At 36.9% G+C, this 13,895-nt stretch overlaps 2 protein-coding genes across 13 annotated transcripts in view; both read left to right on the plus strand.

Moving 5' to 3' along the window:
• Positions 1-10,418, plus strand: part of LOC120525939 (inositol 1,4,5-triphosphate receptor associated 2) — a 54,302-nt gene extending 43,884 nt beyond the window's left edge. For 8 of the 11 annotated variants that reach the window (XM_039748657.1, XM_039748661.1, XM_039748663.1 and 5 more), the window contains 4 exons: positions 1,359-1,459; positions 1,560-1,694; positions 7,555-7,647; positions 7,848-8,077. In XM_039748657.1, the coding sequence (XP_039604591.1) occupies positions 1,359-1,459; positions 1,560-1,694; positions 7,555-7,647; positions 7,848-8,001 (483 nt within the window). In that variant the 3' untranslated portion in view covers positions 8,002-8,077. Of the gene's footprint in view, positions 1-1,358; positions 1,460-1,559; positions 1,695-7,554; positions 7,648-7,847; positions 8,078-10,029 lie in introns of those variants that run through there. The other 3 variants (XM_039748660.1, XM_039748662.1, XM_039748665.1) reach the window with 3 other exon arrangements.
• Positions 10,419-12,076: 1,658 nt separating this feature from the next.
• LOC120525937 (F-actin-monooxygenase mical1-like) overlaps positions 12,077-13,895 on the plus strand; it is a 115,581-nt gene continuing 113,762 nt past the window's right edge. The window contains exon 1 of one of the 2 annotated variants that reach the window (XM_039748647.1): positions 12,077-12,354. The gene's annotated coding sequence lies outside the window, so the exon portion shown is untranslated. The remainder of the gene's footprint in view (positions 12,355-13,895) is intronic. The other variant, XM_039748643.1, reaches the window with a different exon arrangement.

A 13,895-nucleotide genomic window follows, 5' to 3' on the forward strand; every position in this document is an offset into this window, starting at 1 on the left:
AGGCTCTGGAACCAGACTTCTGGAGAGGGACTGGACTCTGTTTCACTCTGGAGTTGCCCACGATGAGAGGCATTGAGCAGGTGTGGGTTTTTAAAATAGTAGAAAAAAGCATCTAAATAAGACTGTATTTAGCACATTGCAGATATGCATGGCATGAAACATATACAAATAAGCTATTTTTTTTAGCACAATGCAGATATGCATCACATGAAACATATGTAAATAAGTTTTTAGCACATTTTAGATATACATCATATCTTTTCACTCGTTTATGAATACAAATGTCTTCAGTGGCATTAAGTCTTGCAGAACACTGGCAGCTCTAAATCAAGATTTTCTTTTCAGCACAGGTGTAATTTTTTCTCTTACTTTCCCATGCTTTGCACACTCATTTTCCTTTTTCAAAAAAAAAGAAAGAGGCAATGGTGTTAATTTGACAGGCAGCTAATTAAATGTGCCTGTGAGTTAATTTAAACAAACTCCATGTTCATTTGAAATGTTGCCATCCATCCATTATTTGTACCAGGTTTATCTAGTGTGCAGTCATAAGGGCTTGAGCCTATCCTGACAGCACTCAATACAAGTTGGGAATCAACCACAGGGAGGGCAGCCTTTTCTTCCTAACACCCACACTCACTTATACCAAGCCAGTTTACAGTATCCAGCTAACCTAACACAAATATCTTTTGGGATGTTGGATGAAAACCAGAGTGCCCAGAGAAAAGGCCCCACAAACAATGGAGTGTGAAAAGTGAATGGAAGGAAACACTAATGCTGTTGTTGAGCTGCCAAGATCTACAAATCAGGAAGGCTCAACACTGGGATCAGAAAAGCTGAAACACGATTCTTCTCCAATTGAAGCTCCAAGAACACTGTCAGTCAGACATGGAATACATCTTTTTTGTCTGAATATAGATTGTACCACCTAACTTATCCTTGTGGAGTTTGACTTAAAATCTTTATCTTTTAGTGTTCTACTCATGGTCTGTTTGTGTGCCTTTTATGAGAAACACCAAGTAAGGTTTGAAGAAAAAAGCTTCCAGAAGTAATAATGAATTTGGTAACTTCTAAATTGCAGAAGTTTTGTGTCTGCATTTGACTTTAGAACAAGAAATTCTCCAGAGGTATGCAATAATTATTTGCTGTGCAAATCTCCATAAATTACTGAGTAAAGAATTCAACCTTTATTCAGCAAGTAGAACAGACAAACCAGGCAGTGACCAGTCTCAGAATTTAAATCCTGTCTTCTGGAGTTTTGACCCAGCTGTATCAACTGTGGCACCACTAAAGCCATGCATCGGTTAGGATTAATTGCTGCTTGGCTTTTGAATTACCTTTCATGACTCTCTGCCTTCCAGCAGTCTCAGAACTCTGAAGCAAAAATAGTTGATTCTGGGAAAATCAAAGACGATTTGGAGTCCCTAGAAGTGACGAAGGATGGGAGCCAAGATTGCAGCAGGTAAAAGTTAAAAATTATAATATTTTCCATATTGAACTTATAATGTTGTCTTCCTCTACTAATTAAACCCCCCCCCATCCCCCCGCAATATTTTTCTCAGGTTTCCTCTTCATAGTTCCACCAAGGAATCCCATGCTAGCTGTTCCCAGATGCCCCTCATACTCTCCCTGTCCCCATCACAACAAGTGGATTCCTCTGACAGTCAAGATGAAGATGATGACAAATGTGTGAATAGGTGTGTACTTGTCAGTAAAGTAGGGCATACTGTTTTTGTAAACTTTGCGAATTACTGATTGGAAAATTAATTAGAAGAAACAATATTTACTGAAGAAAAGATATACACACTATGAGAAACAAGGTAACATTTTAACTTGTGGGTAGAAATGGTAGTTTTTGCCACATGGTGCCATAACATCTGTAAAATTAGAAATATACTAGAGTATACAGATCTCCTACTGTATGGGTAACAAAAGGACAAGCACATTCTAAAAAACAATAATCCAGATAGTTCTCATCATCAATAAACTGCTATATGGAATATTATGTGGTGCTTCAGGACTTTAAATGGATGTCTGGTAATCACAAAATATTTCTTTTGAACAACATTAGCAGCTCTCAGTGGGAGATATTTGAACATTTATGACTTACTAAATAAATAATATTAATTTGTTTGCATTTCTCAAGCTTTTCATTTTTTAGAAGTGTTGGTGGACCTGCTACTGAGCATAATTTACAATTCTTTATTAAAATCAATAGTTTTAGGTAATATAAATGATGAGAAATTTATCTGTTTCAAGACAGGATCTACAAGAAGCAAAAACAGTAAAAAACTAAAATATATTTGAAAAGTATCTTGCAAGAGATAAACACATTAACCACAGGCCACAAATAGCAAGTAGACAGAAGTGCACTAAAAATTATTTCAAGCAGGCTAAAAATATAATTTAGATCTGTTCCCATTGTGCTTGTTCAACTTCAGCATTTAAGGTTATTTGCATATCTCAACAAATTACAAAATGTATACTGTACATATACATAATGTTTATATTCTTCTCTGACATTTTGAATTCTTATTTTAAGAAATATTAAAGAATATGCGTTTGCATGTTCTTCCTGTGTCTGTGTGGGTTTCCTCCGGGTGCTCCGGTTTTCTCCCATAGTCCAAAGACATGCAGGTTAGGTGGATTGGTGATCCTAAATTGTCCCAAGTGTGTGTGTGTGTGTCCTGCGGTGGGCCGGTGCCCTTCCCAGGGTTTGTTTCCTGCCTTGCACCCTGTTTTGCCTGGGATTGGCTCCAGCAGACCCCCGTGACCCTGTAGTTGGATATAGTGGGTTGGATAATGGATGGATGGATAAAGAATATGCCCAATTTTTTTAATGTTTGAGAACTTGCAGTGAAACCTAATTATTTTATGAGGCAAGTGATACCGGGGCAAAATTTAGAACTGAAAGTGGCTCCTTACTTTATGCTTCTTTGATAAATATGCCATTTATTTAAAACATAAACATACATAATGTTTCATATATTGATTTATTTGCTTCAACAGTAAATGTATACTTATTTTAAGTATCTTTTCTTGCTTAATTTCTCACTCCAGTTCCAAAACAATATAAATCACCTCACAAGTTACTTAAATTTGTGTTTATAAATGCCCTGTGCCAATAAATAAGTTGTACCCAGAAGCAGTGGTTTACATTGTAAACAGAACAGGTGCTATGTGAGTATTTAATAATTTCAAAAGCAGAGCACATAAATATTTAGTGTAGATAGCAGCTACATTTGGGGGTTGCTGTTAGGTTAAGCATTAACTGCAGGCAAATGGATATTAATTGTTACACAGTCACACTGGTGTACAATGATGTCCTATGGTACAGGTTCCCAAACTTTTTTTAAGTCAAGGCCCCCTAAAATGTTGTACCACCTGGACAGGCCCCACCCTAATATAAGCACAATTTTGTGAAGCTGGGCATTATCCTGGATCTTGTTTTCTGTTCACAGCATTCCCAACAACATGATTCTGGGCCAATAACATACTTACTTGTTACTGTGAATAGTTAAGTAAGAAGAAGATGAACTGATAATCAAAAGGCATAAAGTTAAAGATCACCCATTTCTTTAATATTTTAGGCAAAACTACATTTTTATTTTCATCATTTAAAGGCACAAAATGTCAAAAAAATTAAAAGGGCGTGAAGCAAAAGTTTGGGCACCCAACATGGTCATTTCTTAGTAACACCTCCCTTTGCCAAGTATCACAACTTGTAAACACTTTTTGTAGCCAGCTAAGAGTCTTTCATTTCTTGCTTGGGGTATTTTGGCCCATTTGTCCTTGCAAAAGGCTTCTAATTTTGCAAGATTCTTGGGTCATCTTGCATGCACTGCTCTTTTGAGATCTATCCACAGACTTTCAATGATGCTTAGGTTGGGGGACTGTGAGGGCCATAGCAAAACTGTCAGATTGTGCCTCTTGAGGTATTCCATTGTAGATTTTGAGGTGTGTCTCAGATCATTATCTTGTTGTAGGACCCATCCTGTTTTTAACTGTGTGTGATATTTGCTTCCAGAATTTGCTGGTATTTATTTGCATACATTTTTCCCTCTACCAATGATATGTTCACTGTGCCACTGGCTACAACACAAGCCCAAAGCATGATCAATCCTCCCCCATGCTTAATAGTTGGAGAAATAAATAATAGTAGTAACAGTTGAAAAATAAATAAAAAAGAATAAAGAATTTAGAAAAAATATAGCTACATTTTAAACCAGACCAAAGGCAGGAGAAAAGTAACTCACAGATGGTTCCAAGTCAATGTAAAGGCTGAGCCTGTTTCATGGTGTCCCTATTTTGCTTCTAGGTTCACCCTGTTCTTAGAAAGGATGAAGGTTACCAAACATTAACAACTCTAAAAGCCTTCTGCTGTTGATTAATATTGTATTAATACATTACAATGAAATGTTACACACATGCATTTTATTTTTGATAATTGTTAATATTTGACTTTCCTCTTGATTGTATATTCTGTACTACTTTGCCAATTTCTAAAACTGTTCTCAAAATGAAGATAAACCAAAAAAGTTTACCAAAGCTAAAAATATTGTAGCATTGGTGTACTGGAGCTGTGACGTACAGCGTAAGATGTTTTGCAGATTGCTTATGTTGGAGTGATTAAGACAGCACTCACATGTCTCTTTTGCAAAAATTAGTTGATCTTGGCCTGGTGTTGCCAGGTAGTCTCCAGCCTAGCATGGACTGGGTAAAAGAGGCGAGGAGTGAGATGAAGCTATGACCTTGTACTCATCAGTACAAACTGGCACTGGTGGTGGACAACAAATAGGAGAGAATGCGGTCAGGTCAGAGCGAGACAAGAGTGGAGACTCCCTGCAAGAGCAGTGTGAGATGGAGCGGTGGAGCAGAAATATAGCTTAGCATGACATGGAGACTTGGTCGAGCCTCTGTGTAAATACAGTAATTGAAATTTGTAAGGCTCACTCCCCAACCCTCCAGCTAGAACTACAGTACTAGATTATAACTACATTCATACAGGACAAATTTCATGCAACAATTGCTAAACATTTTCAGTGGTATATATGTTTAAAAATTATATTAGCTAATTTAAAGACTACCTTCAATGCTGTTTTTTTTTCATAAACAACATGAACCTTGCCAGGAGCCACAGTACCCCAAGTGCAGCCTGGCAGACCCCTAGTGAAAACCAGTTTTTAACAAATATAATAGTTGATGGAGCAGATGGAGCAGTACATACAGTAGACAGAATCCTTCATACTTTGCAGCAATATGTGGTTAGGCATTGCTTTGTTGGAAAATGGCAACAAGCAAGACTCGATTGAAAGTTCGTGCAATAAGTCACAAGATAAACTTTTTGCATTAGTGTGTAACAAAATTGTCAATAACAAGCAATAGAGCTGACCTGTTATCATAAGCAATACATTTCTAAACCTTGTCACCCACTGTTCTTTGGTAAACTATTGAAGAATGTCATCCTAAAAAAATTGCCTATAAACTCTGAATATCAAAGTGCGGTGGTCAAACAAATGAGAAAGACGTATCCTGAAGATGACATAATGCCGCCGATGCAGACGCAGTCAGGTCAGCGCAATCAAAAGTAAAAATTGTCACAGTTGCCAAAGAGTCACTGGCTCATCATATGAGCATCAAAAGCATAAAACAGATGCTGTGAATGCCTGTCAGAAAATCCTTTCTTAATATTCCTCTGACCTTCTACATACTGTAGAACAAATATATGTCAAGATGTTAACGTGCTCGACAAGTGGAAATTAATTTTCATTTATTTTTTATAGATAAATTTCATTTTGCTGTTGTGAAATTTATTTTTCATTTAGTTTTTGATGTTACTGCATCACAAGTTTTTGTCTTGTTATGGGCTGCAGAGGCACGGTTTTCTTTTCCCTTCTGGTGGCTACTAAAGTTTTGTTCTAGCAATGTTACAGCATAGTCTCATGTGAAGATTGGCAGCTGTGAGATAAGGAAGAAATTTGCCAGTCATGATATAGGGGAAATGCTGCATTAAGTTACTAACCTTTTTTGATAAATGGAACTGGGTTAAGTGACATCATATTAGAATAAAAGACCCCCAGATCTGTAGCCTTGAAACTGCCTAGCGAATCTAAGGATTCAGAACTGAAGAATGTAAACACGGCATATAGCACATGGTTGCCTCATGTCCAAAGCTACAGGAAAAGAAGAAAGCCCACTTCACATAGTAATGAGAAGTCAAACTCTCACAAGAAGCAAAAAGCAGATGCTCTGCTCTAACAATCTGATACTGAAACTCTGCTATCAGAGAAATTCCTAGCAACTATTTGTTATGATTCCTAGTAACTCTTTTATTTTCTCTTAGGCTTAATACCTTTTTTCTCTTAGAATTATTTATTGCAATAAGTTTTGAACGGGTTAACCAAGATTTGGAAAGGTTTCTAACCATTGTACTGTAAATACTTTCAGAAAAACTGCAGTATAACTCTGCCCCTATCAGAATTTGTTGGTAATGTCTTGTATAATTCCAAAATAAAAATATCACCCTTTGAGTGTTAAAGGATTTTAAACCATTCTTGCTAGAACCACTCAGACTTGCACCTGAAGGTGAAGTCAAGATGTGAGCTTTTGAGATATATTTTTTCTAATGCTGCTTCTTATGCTGTTATTAAATGTATTTGGACACCTACTTACTGACTTGTCCTTCATGTTCAATTTAAAATCCATCCAACCTTCCATATATCTACTGTAGATTAAAACCAGTTAAGTCCCAAAATCAAGGAATACTGTGCTTCCCTTTCCAGTTGAAATGCAGTGTGAATAGAAAATGAAATCCAGAAGATGCTGGGTTCTCGTTGCCATGGTGCCATAGTGTTTTATTCAGTACATTAGCAGGGTTGTAATGTAATCCTGAGGATTATTATTCATGGCTTCTATTTAAGGACTTTTATGTCATCCTAGGTAGTCTGATGGATACATTTGGAGCCCATACATTTGGAGGGGGGCTGTCATGATTTTTATTGTTTTGAATATTTGAGAAGTCATTTTCATGTGTTTTAGTGATTTTCAACTTAGTTTGGATGTTATGAAAATAATTTTTCATTTTGTTTATGATGTTACCACACATCCATTTTGTGCCTCAGTTTGTGTTGTGGTTGCCACAATTTTGTGTTTTCTTCTAGCAGCTATGGTTGTTTTATTGTAGAAGTGGAGACTGATAGACTGTTTCCTAAAAGAAAAGGTTAATGGTAGATTTCCTTTTCAAATATCCATGTATGTAGTACAAATAAAAAAAAAACATATGTAGTCACACTATATCTAGAAGTTTAATTTATGTAAGGCTGTGTCATTTATTAACTGTATAATGCTGATATTTTTTAAAAGTGATAACTCTACTATAAAAATGTTTATATTGCTTTAAACTTCAGTAAGAAAAAGTTAGATTGAAAGTATATATAAAACAGGAGTATTCTGTTCATACTTCAGCCAAAACATTACTTAAAGAAATCAGAATTCAATACTTTGAATTACTTTGATATTTTGCACTTTTCACTCAAAGTTGTTATCTTTTATCCTAAGTTTCTTTCAGATGTATTGTGTAATAAGGCTGCTTGGTTTAGAACCTCTCGTTAACTTTTCTACACATTCAGCAGTAGTGCAGCAATGGCATAAGTGAGTACTATACTGTTACTACAGTCTCCAACTGAGTCTTTTTTTGCCAAAAAGTTTGGATACCACCCAAATGTCAGTTTTCTTTATTCATGGCAAACAAAGCTTATCAGTGATGTTATAATGATCTATTAGAATTATCCATATTGTGAACCTGCACTGTGAATGAAATAACCTTGTTCTCATTTGTTTCTCCTGCACAGGTGGGGTTACTCTCAAAAACTGTTACCAAGTCTATTCAGCAGCCAAGCTCAATGGCGTCAACTCCTGCTGTGGGTGCTTATCGGTATGGCATCCTGTGTCCTGCTGGTGGCCTTCTTTTCCTGGTTATATTCATGTATTGGTTTTATAGGCTGAACTTTGATGCTATACGTTTACTCATACTTATCCTGTTATATTCTGAACCTTTAATAAAGATTTACATTCGAGTAATGCTATGTTTTCAAATCATTGTTTGATTTAAAATGCTAAAACAATCCAATCCTAACAACAGTGATGATACTATAAAAAACACACTCTTTTCTCTTTTTGTTTTGAAACCCCTTAAAACTGGTTGCACCTGCATAGCACCTTGAATAGAATTAAGCATTGCATAACCAAACTGCCAGACTACAGTCTTAAATGGCCAACCTCAATGAATTCAGATTTTCAAAACCAACTGAATGCAATTCAAGCTGCATAAATAAAAAATATTGTTTAGAAATACCATGTATTACAGGTGCAATAAAGTAATGAAACTGCTATTCACTAACCAACTTGTTTCACTAGCTATATAACAGAAGGAAAGAATGTGCATGTTGTTGTGTCACTGTCCCTTTCTTCCTTTCTCTGGAAGTTGAGTTATATGAAGGACAGTTTTAGAAGCAACAAAATCAACCTAAAATTATATACTCTCCAAACAAGCAAGAAAGAAAACGGAAAAAATTATTCTTTAAGCATGACTTACATGTCCTACTTTTTTTTATAGAATGTATGAGTCACTAGTGTGTGGAGCTCATCTCCTGATGTGTTTAGGCAGGAGGAAACCAGTCATCGTAGTGTGTCATGCCTAAACAGAGTACTTCAGGTTTCCTAAAATGAGGTGGCCATCCTGGACAAATAGTTTTTATTAATAGATTATTGGTAATCATTATGTTTAAAAACTTTTCAAAATGGTTTAAAGCTAAAAAAACCTTTGAAGACAGCAGAGGTATTAACAAATTCATACATTTCAGTCTGTCTCCTTACAAAGTATTGTCCATATAATCAGTGCAAAGGACTTTAAAACTTGAGTAGAGACGTCTAGAGCTCCAACATGTGGGGTCACTATGTGAGCCAGATGTGTAATTTAAACTTCCAAAATGTTTCTTAGTCATTAAACTATACCGATTCATTTTTTTAATATTTGGTATTTGTTTACAGAGTGGCATGGGGGGGATCCACTGCCATCTAATGAATCCATTGTCCTGGGTTTGAATCTTGCTCCTTGTCACTGTTAGTATGGAGTTTACACTTTCCCACTGAGCGTGTGTGGATATTCCTTTGGGTACTGTTACTTTCCTCCAACAACCCAGACATGCTGGTTAAGATGATCGTTGATTCCAAATTGATCCTGCATTAACATGTGCATGAGTGAGCCCTATGATATAATAGTTCTGGTATATGGCTGTTCTCTGCCCTATGCCAGTATTACTGTGATAGCCTTTGACCCATTTGACCCTGCTGCTTTAGGTTAAGCAGGTTTGATATATGTTATGTTATTCATATTTTAGATATAAATATTTACAGTTCTAGGTGGCTTAACTGTTGGATTTTAGAACCAGGTGAAGTCAAGCAAGTCTCATTTACAGTTAATATTTCAAGCATTCTTTAGCTTTGTGAGTGATATTTAAAGCCTAGTATTGTTCGTGACTTGCTTATTGTATGCATTACAGTCCCAGACAATAAAGGAGCAAACACACCCCTGCTTTTTAATTAAACAATCTCACCTAATTAGTTAATTAGCTGAACAAAAAGCCAATGTAATGCATTATAGTCCACGTATAAATTTCCCTGGTATTGAAAATTGACATTAAGTAGGAAATTATATAAAGAAAACAGTGTGTTCAAATGTAGTTGTCTATTTTATGGAAAACTACTATGTTCTCCTTATCTTTTGAATAAATGGCATTAGTGCTCTTAAACAAATGTAGTGTGCTTGTGAATTAAATAAAAATCAAGCTTTTTATGTGCTAATATGTCCTATATATAGACATACATTTTAAAAATCACTTAATCCGGTTCAGGGTCACATGACAATTCTTATAACTTTCTCAAAGATTTCCTATGCAACTCAAATAAAATGGTTGATTTTGCTTGTGCAACTACTCTTCTGTAGCTGACTTGATATCTTTATCTTTGGCACAGTATATTTCAGAAAAGCATCCCATCAGATTGGACAACAGGTGGCAGGCACATGGGACCAAGTCTGTGAACATGATGGGTGTGACATCTCTTTGAATCCACAGTTTTGCACAGAGGGAATGACTCAAAGATTGTCCCTGACTGAATGGCGGTTAAGTGAGCCTTTTGAGACATGTATTCAATAAGGCTGCACCAATAACATTGTAAACAATTGTGCAAATGATCTTGCTGGTGCTTGCTTGGACTTTGAATTTTGTTATGTTGTGCAAATGCCATGTTTCCAATGTTTTTATTATTGTATGGACTATATAGATCATAGTCATTTTTAAAGTTGTGAAACATTTCTAAAATTCTCCCAGTCATTCAATTCATTAGCTTTAAATTCTCCTTGGAACAATAGATACGGTGGTACTTCGCTTCAGGCGTCAAGATTCTGGGCACAAAACATGCATAGATCTTGTTGATAGTTTATTGTTAATGAAAAACAGATTCATAACTACAGTACATACAATAGTGTCTGGTATCTCAAATCTAACTGTCTTTTTCTGTCATGGCAGAACAATGTCTTGGTAATACCACACGAAGAGGCCTTATTTTTGGCAACCATTACCTGGGAATCTAAAATAAGTTTTTTTTTTTTTTGTGTGTGTCTCTATTGACTGGGTCCGGAAACAAGAAACATACAGTATAACCTACAACTACTATAAACTTTACATTTGGTTTTGGTAATCAGGAGCTAACTTATGTCAACCTTTGAAAAAGCTGAGAATCTATGAAAGGTACATTTATTTCTAGCATTAGAATTTCTTTGATAACATGATACTGTACTAAGTTTTAAGGAGTTAATTAGCAGCGAAACCTGCTTGCTGATTAGGAAAAGGGTTAGAATGAAAACATGCAGCCACTGCAGCCCACCAGGACCAGAGTTGGACACCCCTGGTCTAGATCCTTCTCTGGATTACCCCCTTTCTAATCCAACTGAACTCAACTGTTCTGAACTGATGCTGTCTCCTGTAATTTCCTCTTTTATATTCCATCCATCCTTTGACCTTTCAACCTTTACAAAAAAAACTATGAATAAACTGAACTTTCCTTTATATTGTATGTACATGCACTGATAAAAGTAAAGGATGCCATTTCTACGGCCATTATATTTAACATAACAAAAGAAAAGGTTTCAACATATACATTACAGTTATAATGGAACATAATGGTGAACTGCGGCACGGTGGTAGTCCTGCTGCCTCGCAGTTAGGAGACCTGGGTTCGCTTCCTGGGTCCTCCCTGGGTGGAATTTGCATGTTCTCCCCGTGTCTGTGTGGGTTTCCTCCCACAGTCCAAAGACATGCAGGTTGGGTGCATTGGTGATCCCAAATTGCCCCTAGTGTGTGCTTGGTGTGTGGGTGTGCCCTGTGGTGGGCACAATTTAGGATCGCCAATGCACCTAACCTGCATATCTTTGGACTGTGGGAGGAAACCGGAGCACCCGGAGGAAACCCACGCAGACAAAGGGAGTACATGCAAACTCCACGCAGGGAGGACCCGGGAAGCGAACCCGAGTCTCCTAACTGCGAGGCAGCAGCGCTACCACTGCACCCATTCTCTTAAGATAGTGTTTACAAATGATACGTCTATATATTACTTGGTATAACCAGTTTATAAGTATTACTGGATAAATACAGTGAGGTAACACATTTTCTTAGCAATGCTTAGTACGTATGTAAATTTTTGCTGCTTGGAAACTTTGCCGCAATGTTGCGTTCCTGTATATATTGAGGTATAATATTTACAGTCTTTAAGATCTCTAAGAATATCAGGGTATACCCTTCTTAATATTTATACAGGCAACACTTGCTCTTTAAAATTAAAGCTTTTTTTGCCCCAGAACATAAAATTATTTTTTTGACTAAGTGTGCTTACTAATCCTGGTTGAGTACTTACGTAACACCTTTACATATTTACTCTAGTCAAACACTGCATAAAGAGGATGCTTTTTTTCTTGGATCTTATTGCGACAAAATACCAGGAGAAATTACACGTTTCGTGAATTTAAGTTTCTCTTGATCAGTGGGTGGAGCTCCTCTATTTTATGGACAACCTATAACTGCGTGTAAGAAGTCACAGACTCTGGACTCACCTGCCTGCTACTCGTGTCCGCGGATAAACGTCCCACGTGTGAGTTAAACAAGCTTTGAATGGTGACACAATAAACACCAACCCCCACATCTTGTTAGCTACCGCCCACGTTCCGTTTTATTTTGTTTTCTACTCATACATCTGTGTCGACTGCAGCGGCGACTCACAGACTTGCCTGCTCCTTCCTGTCAGGTGAGTGTGCGCTTGGAAGGCGCTGACAGCTTCTTCGGTCCCGCGTGCGCCACAGCGGAGGAGCGTCCCATTCCAACTCCGCGGCCGGCGTTGCGGTTTCAATCGACCCTTCGACGTGGGAGCCTCGGGGTGTGTTGTAGGGTGGCTCCGTGAACAATCAGCAAGTAGTGGCAGTCCAGCCTTGCTAATCAGCGATATTATTTCTGGACGCCAAGCACTTCCTCAGGTTCACCCTTACAGTTCGTGGTTAATTAATATAAGGATACCAAGAGGGGGTGCACGATTTGCTTAGGCCCACTTCACTCTTCGTTACAGCGGGTGACAAACTTCCAACTAAAAGCTAAAACTTAGAAAAGAAACCACTATCATTCTTATTTAATAGAAATGTGTATTTTTTGAGTGAAATCAGAAAGGCCGTATATATTGCATTTGTCACAATTAGTTCTAACGGGCATCAGCGGTAAAGGATTAAAATCTTCGATGTTTTTAGTAGCAATCCTTCGTATTTAGAAAGTTTCACAATTTTGGTTTCAGTTTAAAAATCCGACCTATAAAGCATTTTTTTATATAAAATTGCAATGTCCAAAATGCATACACTACAGCCGGGCAAGGGTGCCAATAAAACGCAGTAATAAAGGTAAATAGCTAAGAAATAAATCCACTTGGCCCGTTGAACACAAAACGGGATACGGTCATTTTGTATAACAGTCGAGGTAACGGACGAGTCGACTCAATGCCCTATTAGTCCAGTTAATTAAAAGTTGTAGACTGAACATACTTTTACATTGTGTTTTCAAACTGTTCAAATGAAGTCAATGAATTTGAGAATTAAATTCAAGTTGGTATGTACATAAATATATACACACACAGATTCTTTTAAACCTCTGTGTCTGTGGGAGTTTTCTGGTTTTCCTCCCAGCTCCTAAAAACGTTTAGGTGGGGTTGATTGAGAGCTCTAAAGTAGCCTCATATTATGGTGTGTGTGCATTTGGGTTCTTCCCATTGTTGCTGGTTGCTGCCTTGTGTCCAGTGCTGTACTTGCAGAATAGGCTCAGGAACCTTGCATCCCAGATCTAGCAAGCTTGAAAATAAATGGAAGTGCAACAGCAAAAATAATTTGTGGACTAACCTCATCTTTTAGCTTAAATACTTTTGACCAACTGCTGTACCTACACTATTAAAAAAAAAAAAAAAAACTGAACAGATAAAGGAATGTACAAGATAATGAACAGAAACTTTTAATGATGCTAGGGACAGTATGTTTTTAAATCTTTTATGTATACGTTATTGTACAGAAAGTATTCAGATTTATTTTTTTGGTACGTTGCAACATAAAATTCTTTAGGTTAAGTTTTTCCCCCACACCAAGCGACACTCAATATTGCAGAATAACAAAGTAAAAACAGAATTTTAGAAGTTTTTCTTTTTTTTCCCAGATCATGAGTAAAACCTAACCAGTTGTGACTTGTCATCAAAATGACATCTCCACCATTTTTTTGATGTTGCTACTAAGGTAGACTGCATAGTATGGATGGATCAGT

Source organism: Polypterus senegalus, chromosome 3 (assembly GCF_016835505.1).
Source record: "Polypterus senegalus isolate Bchr_013 chromosome 3, ASM1683550v1, whole genome shotgun sequence".
Taxonomy (NCBI): Eukaryota; Metazoa; Chordata; class Cladistia; order Polypteriformes; family Polypteridae; genus Polypterus; species Polypterus senegalus.